The following is an 18944-nucleotide window of genomic DNA, read 5'->3' on the forward strand; positions in this document are numbered from 1 at the left end:
GATGTAAAAGTCATACTAACAATATAAGTACACCTCAGGAAACATTATAAAATAATAGGAAAATGCCATGCCATGGGACCTTTAAAGGGGTCCTATTATTCCCTTTTACGAAGTCTTGATTTTGTTTTTGGGGTTCATGCTTGATTGTTCAAAAAACACATTATTTTTCACTTGAACTAGAAGGAAGAGATCAGTTCACGAGCAGCTTTAACTGCGGCGCTACAGCGATCACGACACATTAAAGAGCCACAAAACGCTATTTGTGGTTTAAATTCTTTAAAAAAGACAACATTTTAAAGTTGAGACTTTGTTTCATATCAAAAGTAACTTGTCCTGTCTGTCGGCGTGTTGTCAGTGTCCTCTTTGCTCCGCGCCGCTGCAATGTATTTTCTCTACTTGAGAACATCTGTATGTGGCGTGAGAGGCCCATGACGTGTCATACATCGCAACAGTAACTAAAGGGGGCGGGTCTTTGCGAACAGTCAATTAAGCCACTCCTTCCGAAATACGGAATGTGTTGTGATTGTCAGCGCGGGCTTTATACGATGATGGACAGATGATCAACAGTAACGTAATCATCCACGTCACCGAAGAGCGCTTGGGTTGAATTCGTTCTAATCCCAAACAGAGAACTTGTTCGTATATGCGTTCACCTTTACTATTTCTTTCAGAAATGATGATGGTGTTGGTAAGTACTCCGTGTATCCTTAAATTCTTTTTACAATACCGTTTAATATTGTTTACACTCATCTTCTTCTTCTTCTTCTACTTCTTCCAAGCGCGTGCAGTTGAGTTCTGTTGACAACTATGCGTCACTCAACATACGTCACTTACTCCGTTGCTCTGATTGGTTGTAGGTCTATCCAATTGAGTGCAGAGGCATTTTCTTTCCTGGTTCGGTTGAAAAGCCCCATAATCACAGCCCAATGGAGCAGCATCAGACTCATATTCTGACTAGATCCTGACTATAACGACATCAGGCTAAATTCGAGCCTGATTCAGACTCTGACAATGTTAAAGGATTAGTTCACTTCAAAATGAACATTTCCTGATATTTTACTCACCCCATCTCATCCAAGGTGTTCGTGTCTTTCTTTGTTTAGTCGAAAAGAAATTAAGTTTTTTGAGGAAAACATTCCAGGATTTTTCTCCACATAATGGACCAACGGGTTGAAGGTCCAAATCAATGCAGTTTCAACGGGCTTTAGAGGCTCTGCACGATCCCAGACGAGGCATAGGGTCTTATCTAGCGAATATGGCCCTTTCCAATTTCCAGATTTTGTTTTTGGAGCTTATATTTAAGGCCTCATTCGCATATTAAAACATTAATTTACACAAAACTTGTAATACATTTTTGCTCTTATGTTTATGCCAATAATAAACTGGAGAAGTTTCACAGTGATATCTTCTAATTTTAAAAAAATCCCTATTCACCTGTAGTGTCTCGCCTTAAACAACATTTTAAATGGACATTTGGAGCGGACAGCGAAGGAAACACCATAAACAAATGTCCAGCATACATGTTCCTCTTTCAAAATGGTCTAAAAAGCATCCCAGGATGCAGTTCATGAAGGTGGTTAATGAATGCCAATGAATGTGCAGTTCAAATATAAGACAGAACGCATTATTTTGGTCACTACATACTTCCATTGGTGTTATTTCATAGTTTTCAATGCTTTACTTTTATTCTAAAATGTGAAAAACAGTACTAATAAACGCAGAGAAGGTGTGTCTAAACATTTTACTGCTAGTGTTGGGCAAAGAGAAACAAAAAAGCAGTGAAAAAGAAGAGCTAAAGTGCTCTTCTATTCATCAGCGCCTCACCCTCCCTCTTTGGCCCAAGCGTGGCGTCTGCTTGTCGGTACTGACATTATTATTATTATTAACATCGTCATCAACCCAGAGTTCTGGGCCGAGACCACACCACTGACCCCGCTTGACTGCCGCTACAGAATCCTGGATGCTCTCCATGCCTGGATCCAGTCCTGTTATTTCAACACACGTTTCGCAGGACCAGTGCACCCCTCCTTTTGTTCACAGAACTGAAATCTATAAACACACTTGACGGTTTACAAATTGAGCTCCAAAGCAATGGCACCCAAGGAGCAAGTTTGCAGAGTGGCTACTGTTATCAAGCGGACACAAATGACGTATATTGTGCAATTACAGTCATGGGAACTGCTGTTACATATTGATTTTAGAGTTGGCCCCTACTGACTCCACCGATCTGTCAAACTGATTAGTAAGTCTGATAGTAAAGTGTCATGACGTGGTTAAATGGAGTGGTTCACCAATGGAAGGATCTCCATCGGGGCTCGCTCAATCTGACCCACAGTCCAATAACCTGATGCAATTTTGACACTAAACAGACTGCATTTGATAAGCGCAGTCAGCTGTGTTAGGGAAAGGTTGGCTAAAACTTTGTCAGGAGGTCTTGTCAGATTGGCTCTGGAAAAGGGAAGAACTGCCAATGTCTTTTGAGTGCTTACAGGTTCAACTACAGGATCTTTTTGAACATGTGCAACAGAACAGGTGACATATGAATCTCACAACGTCCAAAAATATCAGGGTGAAAAAAATGGGATTATATTTTGCTTATAGAAATAAAGCCTATTCTAGACTTAAAATCCGATATAAATATTATTAAAATAATAATATATTATATTAAAATATAATAATATAATACAAATAAATATTTGTATTTTCATTCACTCATTATAATTAAAACTTGTCATTGAAATATGTATTTTTTATGTATTATTTTTTTTAAATGTTGGTTATAGAAAATAAAGCCTATTTTAGGATTAAAATAGGATATAAATATTATTAAAATTATATATAAAATAATGATATATTATATAAAAATAATAAATAATAATAATTATTATATAATAATAATAATAATAATAATAATAATAATTATTATTATTATTATATATAATAATAATATATATATAATTATTATTATTATTATTATTATTATATATAATAATTATAATTATTATTATATAAAATATTATAAAATAAAATATTTTTATTTTCATTAATTAATTAATTCATTAATTTATTATAATTCAAATTTGACATTTTTAAATGGTATTCCAAAAATCAAAAGCAAAACAAACAAACAAAAAAAAATTGTTTTTGTTATAGACAATAAAGCCAATTTTAGGATTAAAATAGGATATTATATTATAATATTAAATAAAAAAATAAAAATGTTTTTACTTTATAATTATAAAGTAAAAACATTTTTATTTTTTTATTTAATATTATAATATAATAAAAGAATATTTTGATGTATTTATTTATTTATTTATATATATATTTTAATTGTTTAAATTTATATACATATATTTATATAAATAAATTTAAACTTAGGGTGAAATTTCATTTAAAAATCAAAGGAAATATGAAATTATTTTTTGCTTATTTTAGTCTTAAAACAGGACATAATAATAATAATAATAATAATAATAATAATAATAATAATAATAATAATAATAATAATTAATAATTATAAAAAAAAAATGTAAAGACAGTTCTCATTATTGTAATAAAAAATATAAATATATAATATAAATATATGTAAATAAATATAAATAAACAATATATTTTGGTATTTGTTGAATTTCCTGTATGCTGTATCTTAATAAAATTATGTTGTTTTCATGTTTCAATGATGTTAAAAAAAAATAATTATGGTCACAAGCAAAGCGTCCAGATGCAGTAATGACAATTAGGTGAGAAAATGTGCTAAAACTCTTATCAAAATCTTTCAAAACAACCTGGACATGTTCTTGTGAGATGCACCATGACAGGCGATTTGATTGGTTATGTGTTTTAAAAATGAAGGCTAACCTGCTTGGGCGTTTTCGTTGAGACGAGAGTAGGCGGAGATCTCAAGGCGGGGAATGCATCTCTCGATGGACACCCAAGCGTACGTTTCAGGGCACAGGAGGTCTGAAGGCCGGTACTGACCCTATGAATGCAAAAACAAGAAGAGGAAGTTAGTGCATTGGTATGTCGAATGCTGTAGATTAGCGGGAAACCAGGAGAGAAAAAGAGGGGGAAAGCAGATGGCCTTCTCAGGCCTTGAGTTGCGTGTCTTTTAGGGGACTCCTGATAGTCACACAGAGCCAAACAAATATACACACACCATTGTGACCACAGTGTAAACAAGCAAACGCCTCGGTGCAGAACTCTGCATTTCTTCAAACACAACTGAGCCATTTCTGGCGAAGGCAAAAGTGCACTGACACGCTGCACGCACGGACACGCACCCACACACTAAAGCCCGCACAGATTATGTGGGTTTAGTTCAGTATTTGGTCAAACTAGAAGCAGCCTTGTGAGAGTCCCACCATTACAGCCGGGATTCGTCTGTCATTAACCCGCGGTGGAAACTATGTGTCCTGTTTTTACAAGACGGACAGCATGGGAACGAGGGACCCTGTGGAACGTGTAAATAAAAGGCATTTTGTGGGGCAAGGCAATGAGTGGCGGTGATATGTTCGATGGCTAGTGAGGGAGAGGTTTTCACACTCGTGTTCATCACTCTGTCATCGGCAGACTATACAGAGAGACCTAAAGAGTGAGGTGACTTATTCAGAGCAGTCCGATGACAAGCCAACAAGGGTCACTGGATTGGAAGACTTATCTGAGCAATGAAAGAGCATTTGTTTGCTTTCGAGCCTGCAGATAGACGTGTGCACGTGTACAAAATGAAAGAGAATAAAGAAAGCTCCAATAATGCATATTTAAAACATCACACAATTGTGAAAAATACAGTATAGGAGAAATTCTAGATGGATACACAATGAAAAACAGGACTTTTCTTTCTCTTTTGAAAAATAAAAAAACTCAGTAAGAGCTGTGCAGGTATGCAGAGGTTAGTCAAGGTCTTTTATAAAGAAAATTCTTAAAGGTACAGTAGCTTTACAGTAGTGTTGTAAGTAGGGGTGTAACGATTCATCTACTACATCGATGTATCGATTTATTTTCCTATGATCTAACTACATCAATCTGTGCTCGGCAACTTGGCCTTCCGGACGACATATATCGATCTAACATCGTTTTAAAAGGTAATCAATCGATTGTATCGATCATAGGAAATAACGCATTGGATTTAAGCACGTCAGACTTTATTTGGATGTTTTTTCTTAGCACTTTTAATGATAAAGGCGTCAAACGTTACTCGATTCAGTCTGCCTATCTGTGACATCATCGCAACGCACCAGCGCTAAGAAAAAACAAAACATAGCATGGCGGATGGCAGAGGAGAAGATAACCAGCGAGAAATGATCAATCCACCAGGAGAAAGAGCTACCTGTACTTTCAACCCTTGCTAAATGTTACCTGTGCATTCCTGACACCAGTGTGCCAGCAGAGCGAGCTTTAGTACTGCTGGAGACATAGTGAACGCACAGAGAAGTGTTCTGCGGTCAAATCATGTTGATATTTTTGAAAAAAAAATCTGTAGAGTCATTGAAGACTCTACAGTCTTAAGAGTCATTGTTTGTTTATTAAACTGAGAGTAGTAGCAGCTTCAGCCAGTTTATTCAACCTGAAGAAATGTTGGTTGCACTTTATTTTTGATATTAATATTGTATTTGTATTATTTTAATGTTGAAAAACAACAGCAAAAGTAGCAGGTAAACCTACTATTAATTAAACCTGAAGAGAAGTTTGGTTGCATTAGTTGCATTTTTGATATTAATATTGTAATATTTTTATTTTGGAAAACAAAAGCAGAAGTAGCAGGTTAACCTACTGTTGAAATGTTGGTTGCACTTACGGTGCTTTTATTGAACATTTATTGAATATTGAAAATGAGAGCAGAAAAGGTTAACTTCCTGTTAATTCAACCTAAACTGTTGGTTGCACTTTAATCAAATAAAATTTGAATGCATTTGCCATTAATTGTTGTTTACTTTTTTGTTTATATCCATAATTAATTGATATACCGGATTCCCTTACAAGAAACAACAGGAATCTAGGAAACTTCACCTGCACTGACCAGTATCCAGATATTTTTTTCAGTCACACAATTTTTGGCTAAAAAATTACTGAATCGATTTCAAGTCACTGAATCGTTTCGGATCGTATCGTTCTAAATGAACCAATATCGTCCTTGAATCGTATCGACAACCTCAAATCGTGATACGAATCGAATCGTTGTTAAAGCGAATCGTTACACCCCTAGTTGTAAGGGTCAAAGAGCAGGTGGACGATGGTCATGCAAAGCTAAACCACAACTTTTCTGGTGCAAGAAACCTTGACTAACATTACAATAGACTTCAGGGTGAAAGCTATAAAAGTGTAGAATGTGTAAAAACCCTTCAAAATGATCTATGATTTGTTTGAGTCGGACAAAAATGACTTGGCTACACCTGTTTGAAGTCGATAGAGTCAGCAAAGTCAATTTTGAGAAAAATCGAGGTAAAATTTTCTGAAATCAACACCAAATTTCTATAGGAAAAATGTATATTCAACTTTTTTTCCATGATAGCACATTTCTTTGATTCATTAATGAAACAAACAGCCTATATATTAAGACTGTACTACTGTACCGCACAGATCTAACATAATGTCACATCAGATGTTTCTCCCCAACAGTTAATCAAATGTTCACTTAAGACATAGCAGATAATGTGTGTGTGAATACTTGCCAAGACAGATATTTTGGAAAACTGTAATTATGTGTATGTGTGTCTTTGTGCGCAAGCGCCGGATCTATCAGTCAGTGCGAGTGAGATCATTTTCATGGACAAATGAAAGGTACTCCTCTCAGAAAACATACAAATGAAGATACTTTTACATGTTTAATTGCTAATTGAAGCATTGGGATCGCTAGACCAAGGCTTAATGAACTCATTTTTGTGAAAATCTCAAAATCGACATTTTTCACTTGTTTTGCCTGTAGCTCGAAATTATCCAGTGCGCATTCCGACTCCTTTTACCAGCACGGGTCACATATGATGACACCTTTAATGTGAAAGATGTGCTGCAGATCTTTGGACATGCTTAAGTGAAATGTCACACTCCACAGCCATTAAATGTGCAGCTTACAATCACGCTCTGAATCTGCTGGTACATGCAAGAGCCTGTAAAGAGATTTTGCAAAGATGCAACGTTCATTTTAAGGGGGGAAACCAGGAAGTAATCAGAACAAACAGATGATCAAATCAACAAGTCAAACTAAAAACAAGAAAAACAGTCAAAGTGTGTCAGAACTTATGATTTTAAGGCAGTTAAATAAATGCAAAACATATAAAAATGAATTACAAGAGACAACGAGTCTCATTCACTAATAATTACGTGGATTATTTCGTGTTTGTACACACAGAAAATTAGAGATTCTAAATGAGCGGCCGTATGCATGAGGTTAGTCATTTGCATAAAACACGCCCAAACCATCTGCATTATAAGGGCTTTTCGCACACGCTATCCTTACAGCCTTTCGTCATGCAGTTCTGCTTCAACTCATCACCAAATCAACTACCACTAATACAACCATGTCCAACTGCATGGGAACACAGAGATGCGGGGGGTGGGATGAAGAAGTGTACAATTAGGGGCCGATGTCAGAAACTGCCCTCTGGACATGCCTGCTGCCATCAGTGAGGGACTCGCTGCCTGTTCCAACAGGTCTGGGGCCATTGAGAAACAAACCCTTTCCCGGAATACGATGGGGAAAAATGATTCTCAGACACTTTTGAAAACTATAGAAACAGAGTAGCAGGAGCAAGTTCTGAGTAGCAGTTCAGAAAGCCAGATGCTGGCTAAATGGCTAAGTTGGTTAGTACTACAGATGGGAGTATAATCCCTACTGAATGATTCTGGTCCCTTCATTTCTTTTAAAAAACAACAAAAAACATTTAGGGCCCTATCATACACCCAGCGCACCAAGTGTTTTTAGCTAGTTTTAGCTCGACACAGTTATCATTTTCACGTTGTTTAAATGGACAAATATAGGGCCCTATGAAATCCATTTTATTTTTTCCCAAATTCCGTTTTTTCCGTTTTAATTTTTGCTAATTCCTTTTTTTTTTCGTTTTAATTTTTGGGAATTCAGTTTTTTTTTTACCCTTAACTGTTATTTTAGTCGTAAAAAGATTGTGTTTTTAATGTTAATATAATAGAACATAAAATAGGAATGACCTTAAATTTATTGAGGTAACAAACATTACATTTACTTTTCAGGACAAATACTGCAACATAATACTGCACTCTAAGCACTTCAAGTCACAACTAGATATTAGTGCTGTGAATTGATAATAATAAAAAAACTAATTAATCGCATTTCTTCTGTAGTTAATCATGATTAATTGCAATTAAAAAGTTTTTAATATAGGAGTTTAGGATAGGAGTTTTAATAGGAGTTTTTAATATTTTGATATTGTAATAATTTCAGTTACCCTCCAAATTAATTTAGAAACAATTTAAAGACAGCATATTTTAAATGTGTGTTGTAATGGCATCTTTTTATGAATGAAGGCCAGTATCGCTGATATTAATGTCTCTATGAATCATTGATGACGTTACATTACAGTATAACGGAAAGCTACCAATTTCAACATTTATTAGGCTTTAAAAAATAACTTTTAATTTAATTGAACTTAAAACAATCTTTACTTAAACTCATTATAATAAATGTTATATTTACCTGTGGCCTTCCCTATCAGACAGTCTACAGTACACAGAAATTGAATAAAGTTATCAACACCTTTCTTAACTGCATAAATAATAAGTGAAATATAGATGAATCATCATTAAAGCTACAATCTTCTGTTCCCATTGTTCTTTGAACATTAATGACAGACATTATCATTGCTACTGTCAGTTTAAGACACTCCCCGAATTTCTCCCCGTGAGGGAACTGCTCGGCTCGGTACTGAGGGCTTAGCGTTGAGTTTCTTAACTTTTTCGCCGACGAAAGCAGAGCCGTGGAGAGCCTCTTCGCCATACTCTCATTGTTTTGAAAGGGGAGATGAAATGACTGGAGGGGTTGTGTCGCCCAGATTTGCTTCCCCCGGTCTGCATTTTCCCCAGACATACGTTCTTCTCCCACACAAAACCGCATTTCATTCCAAATATGTCAAATTCCGGGAAATTATGCGTTAACAATAGATTCCGCGTTAATATGCCAATTCCGCGATTCCGTCCACGATTCGGTGATCACGGAAATCATAGGGCCCTACAAATGCACTCGCGCCCATCTGTTCGCCCATGGGTGTGCTGGTCTGAAAACCAGGTGTGTTCAGGCGCATTGTTGGCGTGTTGCTATTTTGAGGAACTGAAAGACATTCACCAACAAAAACCCAGTCTAAAGTCAATAGCGCAGTATTTTTTGTGCTATTTAAAGGGTGTGTATATATACACACAGGGATGCGCAATATTAAAAATAGAATGATTCCTCTCTGCAAGCGCAACTGGCTTTTAAAAGGAATGGGAGATGAGACTCTGATTGGTTGGATTATTGCACGTTACGCCCAAAACACACCCATGACTCATTAAGAGACTAGGCACAACACTTTTGAACCATGCGCCTGATGTGCCGACCATTTCTTCCTTCGTTAAACTAGCAAAAGTGGATTCGGACACGCCCTAAGTGCACCTGCGCCGTGCACTTCAGACCATAATCAGATCGTTAAAATAGGGCCCTTAAACTATGTTCCAATTGTGTATTTCAATGCGTATTGTATACATTTGCAGTAATAAAAACAGTTCCTGGTTCATTTTAACACCATTTGTGAATCTTTTTGACAAATTCCTTAAATCACCTCATAAGAGTCATGTTGTTCATGAATAAGGCTACACTGTTCTGTGCCGCCAGTGAAGACAATAGAAATACGTAATATGCCATAGAAAGACATATCTTTGCTTTTTCGCAATACGTGATACCTCATCATAATTCAGACTGCAAGCTAACATCTCTGGAAAAATATTTCTTTTACCGTGGCGCTGTAGAAACGCGGTAAGGAAACTGCAGTTAGCACATACTTACAGAAGCCTGAGATCTCGGGGGAGTCAGAACGGTTCATGCAGAAGACACTTGGATAAAGGTTGTCAAAGAGTTAAGACGAGAGAGAGAGAGAAAGACAGAGAGATGGAGTCTGGCTGGTCATTATCTCTGCGTCTGTTCCACTTCCCTGACGGCTCTGTTGGCCACGAGTCTCGAGGCTGAGCTCACCGCCGCACCAAAGGCCTTCTCTCTTCATAGCCTGTCCCTACACCGCTCTCAAAGATTCAGTGTTTGCACGCAAGTGCTTGCTCCAAAGATCGCCCCATCTCCTTGCTTTTCAAATCAGGGATTGGATATTTCAAACATTAAATGATTGCATGTCCGATTTCACTTAAGTTCCACTTCCCTAATGGTTCTGTATTTTTTAAGTCCTTTTGAGGAAGAATAAATGGACAATGTTTGTAAAACTCTTTGTGCACTGCAAGTTTGCATTTAAAGTATCTAGCAATTTAGACATATCTCTTAAAGGAATCTTGTCACGAGATTCTATCACTCTTTTCCTTGCAATTACAATGAATGAGATCTGGAGCATTCAAAAAGGACGTAATGCACAAATAGTTCACATGACTCACGGAGAACTAGGGTGTATGTAGTCATACAGACTACTTTTATGATGTTTTTGCATTCTTTTCGAGGCTTATAAAAACTACAGCACCCATTAATTCTACAGAATTTACTCTACAGTTCAACAGTCTGGGGTGATCTCTTTTTTTAGTCTCTTCTGCTCAGGCTGCATTTATTTGAGCAAAAATAAAGCAAAAACATTAAAAATGTAAATGTCCTATTTTAATAGGTTTTAAAATGTAATTTATTCCTGTGATTAAAGCAGAATTTTCAGCATCATTAATCCAGTGTCACATGCTCCTTCAGAAATCATTGTGATATGCTGATTGGCTACTCAAGAAACATTTCTGTTAATTACCAAAGTTCAAAAAAATTATTTTATAACAAATAGACAGTTCAGCATTTATTTGAATTAGAAATCTTTTGAAACATCATAAATCATTATAAAGGAATCATGACTCAATGAATCCTTGCTAAATAAAATCATGTATTACTTTCAAAATCCCAAAGCATGAACATTAGTGTACAGAGGAAAATAACTTACACTGTATAATCAATTTCTTTCCAACATGAGGGTGAGTACATTTTCAATTTGCGGTGAACTATTTCTTTAAACACAGTTTGGATTCAGTTTTTTATGTGAGCAGTGTCATGAGCATCACATCTGTTCTGTTGCATATATCACAAAAAAAGTGCATTTACACAGAAGAATGAATCCCGCTTAAAGGGATAGTTCACCCAAAAATGAAAATTAGCCCATGATTTACTCACCCTCAAGTCATCCTAGGTGTATATGATTCTTCTTTCAGACGAATACAATCAGAGTTATATTAAAACACTTCCTGGCTAATCCAAGCATTATAATAGCAGTAATAGTTGCTCCGTTTTTGAAGTCCATAAAAAATTGCACCTGTCCGTCGAATAACGTGCTCCATGCGGCTCTGGGGTGTTAATAAAGGCCTTCTGAAGCGAATCGATGCGTTGGTGTAAGAAAAATATCCATATTTAAAACTTTATAAAGTAAACTTTCGGCCAACCGCCTTCCGTATTCAATTTATGGAAAAAGTGTTTAAAGTGCCTCAGCCAATCAAAGGCTTGTGTTACCAGGTGCGCTCGTCAGACGTCGCGTACGCATCTTGACTTGCGAGAAGGCACTTTCAACACTTTTCCACGGTAGGTGATCGGCTGGAGCTTTACTTTATAAAGTTTTAAATATGGATATTTTTCTAACACAAACGAATCGATTCGCTTCAGAAGGCCTTTATTAACACCCCAGAGCCGCATGGAGCACGTTATTCGACGGACAGGTGCATTTTTTATGGACTTCAAAGACAGAGCAACTATTACTGCTATTATAAAGCTTGGATTAGCCAGGTCTTTTTTAATAAGACTCGTCTGAAAGAAGAATGTCATATACACCTAGGATGACTTGAGGGTGAGTAAATCATGGGCTAATTTAAATTTTTGGGTGAACTATCCCCTTAAGAGGTGAGATGGTGGTCCAGTGGGTTAAACCATGGAACTGATATGCAGAAGGTTGCTGGTTCAATCCCAGCGGTCACCACCAGTGTGTCCTTGAGCAAGGCACTTTACTCCATGTTGCTCCAGGGGGATTGTCCCTGTAATAAGGGATGCTTTGGATAAAAGCGTCTGCCAAATGCATAAATGTAAATGTAAATGTAAGAGTGGAGCGTTGATTCACGCCAAGCCTGAACCAAGCCAAAATGTCTCGATCGCCCCCAGGGGGTCTGTCTCAGTATAGGTCATAACCCCCGCCCCACTGTGTATTCTAATGGACGCGAGACAGAATAAACAATCGAATTACACTGAATATAATTTTTTCCCAAAGTTGGTTTGTCATTTTAGGCAGTTTTTATCACGCTGATTTCATTTCAAGTGTTCGTTTTTTAAATAAATTTGGTTTTAGTTAGTTATTTGATGCTATAAAAACGGGGGGTGTGACGCACTAACAGACTTTTTTTCTGGATTTTCGGGAGGAGATTGGAGCTTCAGCTTTAATTTCTACATTTCCATAACTGTTTATTTCACACCAACATAATGAATTGTTCTGCATCTGCGAGAGTGTGGGCGGGCTTTTGATATCACGGCTCTACATCCTGCTCTCTACTGCGCAGACTCAGTCCCAAATCTGCGCAAGATGTCAGCGCCATATTCGGACCTCCGGCGGCTTGACTTTTCTTCAGCGGAAGAGAATGAAGTCGCGTCATCCATATTTTTTTACGGTCTATGATTTCACACGCACAGCTGAAGGAAAATAAAGCATGTGCTCGTTGTCATGACACCTCTAAGGCTTTTATTGCATTTTTTATTAGGATATTCTGCGGAACAATGCAGATGTTTCATAAACCACTAACAGAACTGAACGTCAAGAAAATCAAGATTTGTTTTCCAAATCTATTGTAAATCCATTCTTGTTATCTGCTGGTAAACTGATCAAGCTGACGCCTGTATCTAAAATGATAGCAGAGGGTCTCATGGGATGCTGAAGACTAAAAAACAACTAAAAAAGCCAAACCAGCAAAAGACAACCACGTGGAGCATATTTTTTTCCCTTTGCATCCATAAATCTGTCAGTTCCGCAAGCTCAGCGAAGTGCTATCAGAGGAGGATGTGATCGCACAGGCTGAAGGCCAGGTGAGAAAAAAATGGCAAGAAACGACATGCTCTCGTCCTGCTCTTTCCAGCTGATCCAGAGCCACTTTTGTCTTCTGCTGAGGCAGGATGTGGTTAAGAGTCTGAGGGTACGAGCTCTGATCCAACATCAGTTCATAAGCACAGAGGGGGGAAAAAGTGAAGTGAACTATGACTGCTAAAAGGACAAATTGAAACCAGTTTAATCCGTGTGTTTTCCGTGTGAGAGTCTACATTTCTTACTCCCCCGTGTTTGTTTAAAAGAATGGCACGATGAACACAGCGCCATCCATCTTCAAGTCCTTCTGCCAGCCTGCTTTCACACGACAATGAAGGTAATGTTGACAGACGGCCCGCACTCGCTAAGCCTCATTGACATCACCATAGTGAGGAATACAGAGGATAAAGAAAAGAAAACAAGAACTGTGTTTGAGAAGCACCTTTCGTCATGTTGCATGAATAGCCGTTTAAAAAAAATACACAATAATAAATCAGAGATGAAATCAGAAAGTTCCAAAAACATACACATGGATGTGGCAATAACAGACGCAACATCTTGGAGGACTGGATTACATGAAAAATATGCAAGATGGAAAAGAAACATGGACATGCAGGTATGTTTTGGCTTAATTTAAGGATGCACAATATATTTGTGACTGGGGCTTGTTTTCCTACACCAAACATACATTTTTTATTGTAAATTATAATGTTTTCATTCTCATACTGCGAAGGTCTAGTTGCTCAAGATATAAATTCCGATTTAATTTCTAAACTGAATTTTAATAGAAAAACCAAACAGAATTTAAGGAAGGAGAATTCAAATAAACTGCAATTCATATAATTATACTACGATAAAGTATGTTTGACTTGTAAAGGAACGTCTGTCAAGACAAATTTTGAATGTTGGTTTGATAGTTTGAAAGCAAGGCTGCACGATATATCGTTTTAGCATTGATATCACGATGTGCGCATCTGCGATAGTCACACAGGATGTGCGATGTAAAGTTTAGGGATCGTAGTTGATCCGTACAGGCCAGCTGCACCCCGGCTCAGAACGCAAGTGATTCACAGATTAATTGCAAATGAAAGTTTATCATTTGCATGTGTTTTTAAGTCGAGTCAGGCATCAAGCGCACAAGGACTCACGCACAGATCCGCACACATGAACACCGAAGTCAGGTTTCTATCTCTTTCTTTTGAGCTTAAATGGACACGTGCACACAAAATTAAGTCAAAATGCCCGTCTCGGCGACTCTCCTCTTAAACACAGTCGATTATGTGTTTTAAACAATTGAGAAAGAAAACGGATGCGTGTCATTTATGTAGGTCAGTGCATTTGTCTTAAAGGGACAGCAGCCTATTGTACCCGCAGCTGTTTGTGTCACCAATGGTGATCAAACAACATAAGAGAGAAAATGACTTTTGTAGTTTTAACAAAGATGAATTATATTAGTTGTATTTAATTTATACAGTGACTTTTATTTTATATTTGATTATTCAATTTCTGTAGCTGAATAATATTAGATTAACATCTTTGCTTTATATTTATCTTTGCTTTTAATTTGCTTATTATTATGCTGATTCACTCCCCTATAAAATCAGCCCAATTATTCTAGAATGACTAACTATTTTCAAACGGAGCTATTCAAATCATCTGGTGAAAGTGTTGTTATAGCGCAATATATAATCGCAGAAAAACTAAATATCGAAATGCAAGTTTTCCAATATTGTGCAGCCCTATTTGAAAAAGAAAAGAAAAAACCTCAAACCAACCCAAAAGCAACACGTATGGATTTCAAATATTAGAATAATTATCGACTATTGGTGTAGGCCATTTTGTTTTATATCTGTGCATCCTGAGGTTAATCCACCATAAAGGATGAATGCTCAAAAGATATTATATAAAGGGAAAACACTAACTGTAATATAATGTCAGTTTTGCATCTTCTATGAGAGGTTCTTAGGGGGAAAAAAAATCTCATTTTCACTCTAAAAACCTCCAGCCCTCCGGCTGGGGCGCACCGCAGGGTCCATACCTGAGATTTATTAGAAAAGCTATTAATCAGGGGCATAAATCCTCAACTTCACTGCTGGCTAGGAATCTCTGTGAAAGACAACACCTCAACTCTCGCTGTAGGGAGAGAAGACGTCTACACAAGCTGATGCCTTAAAGTCAACTATGACCTACAGAAAACAAACAACAAAAAACGTTTACAGATCTTAAAAGTCATTAAAACGCTTTCATTTCATCCACTTGAACTGCTTTTTCATTAAATCTAGAATCTATGAACGTCTTGTAACAAAATCTATGTTATGCTTAAAGATCTCAAAGATTGAATTGAGGAAAAGACAAAGTGGCCCTGCCAATTTGTAATGGAAGTTTGGAATGTTTTTAATGGTTCTGAAAGACATTTCTTATGCTCACTAAGACTTTGTTCACTTAATCAAAAATACAATTGAAATGGTAATATTGTGCAATGTTATTACAATTTAAAATAACCATTTTTATTTTAATATATTTTAAAATGTAACTTATTCCTGTGAATTTTCAGCTTCATTACCTCCAGTCTTCAGTGTCACATGATCCGTCAGAAATCAGTTTAATACGCTAATTTGATGCTGTTCTTTATATAAATTCAGCTTTGCCATCACAGGAATAAATTGCATTTTAAAATGTATTCAACAACAAAACAAAAAAACTAAATTTAAAAACTTTTTGTCCAATAGTGTAAATCTGTCACAAAACGTAGTTAAACCCACAAGTCAAATCCAGATTGAACCACAAACTGGGTCCTAAAGGCCATTGTGGGCCACTGAGGGAACCAAACCCTCCCACTGCGAACCGAGGGGGTCTAAATCGAGGCGGGGTGTCGGCTTTTCACCATTCACTGGGATTTCATGCACATCTGGGGTCTATTTCCTCTGTAGAGGTCCATTTCATTTTTTAGAAGTATTCATAGGAACCTACAGGCTGAAAAGACATAATGAGAGAAACTAGATACAGTATTTTTCTGAAGAAAATGTGAGTGGCGTTAGACCATGCAAAAGTCACAGGCACAATGTTAGGGTGTCTGAACAAACCCCAAACCTCGAGTACGAGCAATTGTAACAAAAAAAAAAAAGTGTGTGCACTGCAATCATGAATTCCAACTGCAACCTGTCTAAACATTTACTATGCTGTTCACAGTCTCTCCTGCTCTATAGTGCCGAACAATGCCTGGCCTATCCCTTATGACATAATGGCAAACACACACAGGAACAAGGACAGGTCTGTGCATTGACAGACACAAGTGCACACTTGATTTCACCCACTGGTATCTTATCTCGGCTTTGAGATGCCCACAAAGTGCAAACACAGTTGCCATGTTGTGCGTATTGTTTAAATTGTAGGTTACACACACAGTTGACAAGTACAGCTGAAATAGAGTCACTAGAGAGGCGGAATGGAGATCAGACGCCGAGCCCTATGGCTCTACGCAAGTAGACGCGAATGCAAGCATGTGGTTTTGCAATATACTGCCAAAGGGGGCGATGGAGATACTTTCAAATGTCTGTGCAACGAATTCATATCTTACTATTCAGTTAGCTTCTATAAACAAGTCAACGATTTGCGCTAATGCCCGCTATAGTGCCTCTTGCAGTAACATTGAGAAAGCAATGCACACTTGCATATTTTTGAACTGTAGCTAGCTAGAGGTGTTTGCGTAAGTAATAGACCTCAGTCAGTGTAGCGGCATCAGCTGATGAAACATCTTTCCAAAAAAACTTTCAGTTTCTGTTTTCAGGCTTGCTGCGATAGTCGACCCACCATTCAAGCAATTGCTGTAGCCAAATTCGAAAAATGCGCACGGCCACACAGGCATTCATAACGGTGAGTGTCCACTGGTTTTCAGTTCATTCCTATAGAAGCTCAACTTCCATAGGAATTAATTGATTAATGAATCGCTTTGATCCACACCGTTTTGAATGCCCGTGTGCATTTTACTTTTGCTTTTGAATTAGCGATTCAAAAATCATGGTGCAAAAGAGGGAAAACTCCAACATCCCCCTGGTCATACCGGTATTACGTGTGTTGTCGCACGATGTAAAAATTCCATTAAACCGTTTTAAAATGTGAAAATTACGTGATCTAAGACATTTACACAGTACATGCTATTGTAAAGACTAAAGGCCTTTGCACACTGAGTCCGAAATTCGCATGCGAAATTTTCGCACGTCAAATAATAAATTCGACCTCACGTTATGTCAATTATGCTTGCACACTGCCTCCGAAACTTTCGTCCGTAAAAAAAAAAATCAGAACAGGTTCGATTTTCTGCGTTTTTCGCATCCGTTTTTTCCCATCTACAGTGCTGATGCCCAACCTAAAACTGCTGGCAATGGTGGTGAATGAATCGCCAGTGCTCAGATACATATACAAATATTATTGTATCAAAAATACTACAAATATTATTATATCACAGCTATACTTATAGCACACCAAGTCCCTGTAAACCGTGTGTGTGTGTGTGTGTGTCAGTAGGCTGTCAGTCTCTGTTCAGGATAAATTGATTCACGGAAATTTGTGGTCTTCTTTTTAATATGTGGCTCCAGTATCGCTAGCAAAGCATCAAACAGAGCCACTGACAGTCTAAAGTAAACTTTGAATCGGTCTGGATAATCCCGCAGCTCCTTGATAAGAGGAACTCTCCTTCCTCTCTACGCGATCGCAGAAGTGGATGGACCCAATATTTCCTCTTTTTCATTTTTTAAGAAGAGAGGACAAAAAAAATCATCCTCACTACTTGAAGACGGCATTTTGTGTTGTTTTGCGTTTTTTTTTCGTAACGCATTCATTAATACGCATCGGACTCAGTGTGCAAGGTCTCTGTGCGTGACGAATTTTTCGGATCACGAATACGAAAAAACGCATGCGAAAATTTCGGACTCAGTGTGCAAAGGCCTTAAGTCTACAGCCTTGTTTTCATCAGTGTTATATTCAATATAGCGTCTACACTGACAACGGTCTACATTTACCACTACAGAGTACAGTGATGAATACTCAGAAACAAGTTCGAATTGCTACGCTTCCTGTTCCATCATCACAAAGTCAATGAGTTTTAGGGATGTCAATTTACACAAATTTCCATGATCGATCGTCGTTTAAATTTACAATCAATTAATCATTAGCCTTAATACTGCATATGGGTAGCTTATAGCTGACCGCATGACTGTGCAAACGCTGTGTTCCTCACCAAATCAATGGGAAGGGTTCTAAGGGTCCAAATAAAGGTCTTCAGGATTGTAAAATGAATCGATGTTATTGATAATTTAATTAAATTACTTATTTAATAATCAAATATGAGTAATACAATGTGTCACCAACTCCACCTCAGATGCATGCCCTTCAGAATGTGTGGACGCGCTCTTTCTGAAACAACGCACCGAAGACGGCAACTAGACCCAATAAATTCACAACGATGTATTACAATATTGTTCTCTTTATAATGATATGTAACATGACAGTCCCAATCATGGTCATTATAAGTTGTGCATTGCTGTTGGAGCTGCATGCGCTGATCACTGCGCGCTTCACTACTGCTTTAATTCTTAACCAGATGCATCCTATATGAGATTAAAAAATCAGCTATAGAAAGGCCCACGGAAAATGAACACAATATTACAACTTACATGTGCACAAAGCAAAAGGCTGCGAATGCAC

At 37.3% G+C, this 18944-nt stretch overlaps 1 protein-coding gene across 7 annotated transcripts in view; it reads right to left on the reverse strand.

The window, feature by feature from the left end:
• ate1 (arginyltransferase 1) overlaps nucleotides 1-18944 on the reverse strand; it is a 121750-nt gene that overhangs the window by 16230 nt on the left and 86576 nt on the right. For all 7 annotated transcript variants that reach the window (XM_079842175.1, XM_079842173.1, XM_079842178.1 and 4 more), the window contains one exon: nucleotides 3862-3982. In XM_079842175.1, the coding sequence (XP_079698301.1) occupies nucleotides 3862-3982 (121 nt within the window). The remainder of the gene's footprint in view (nucleotides 1-3861; nucleotides 3983-18944) is intronic.

Source organism: Gobio gobio (assembly GCF_949357685.1).
Source record: "Gobio gobio genome assembly, chromosome: 18".
NCBI lineage: Eukaryota > Metazoa > Chordata > Actinopteri > Cypriniformes > Gobionidae > Gobio > Gobio gobio.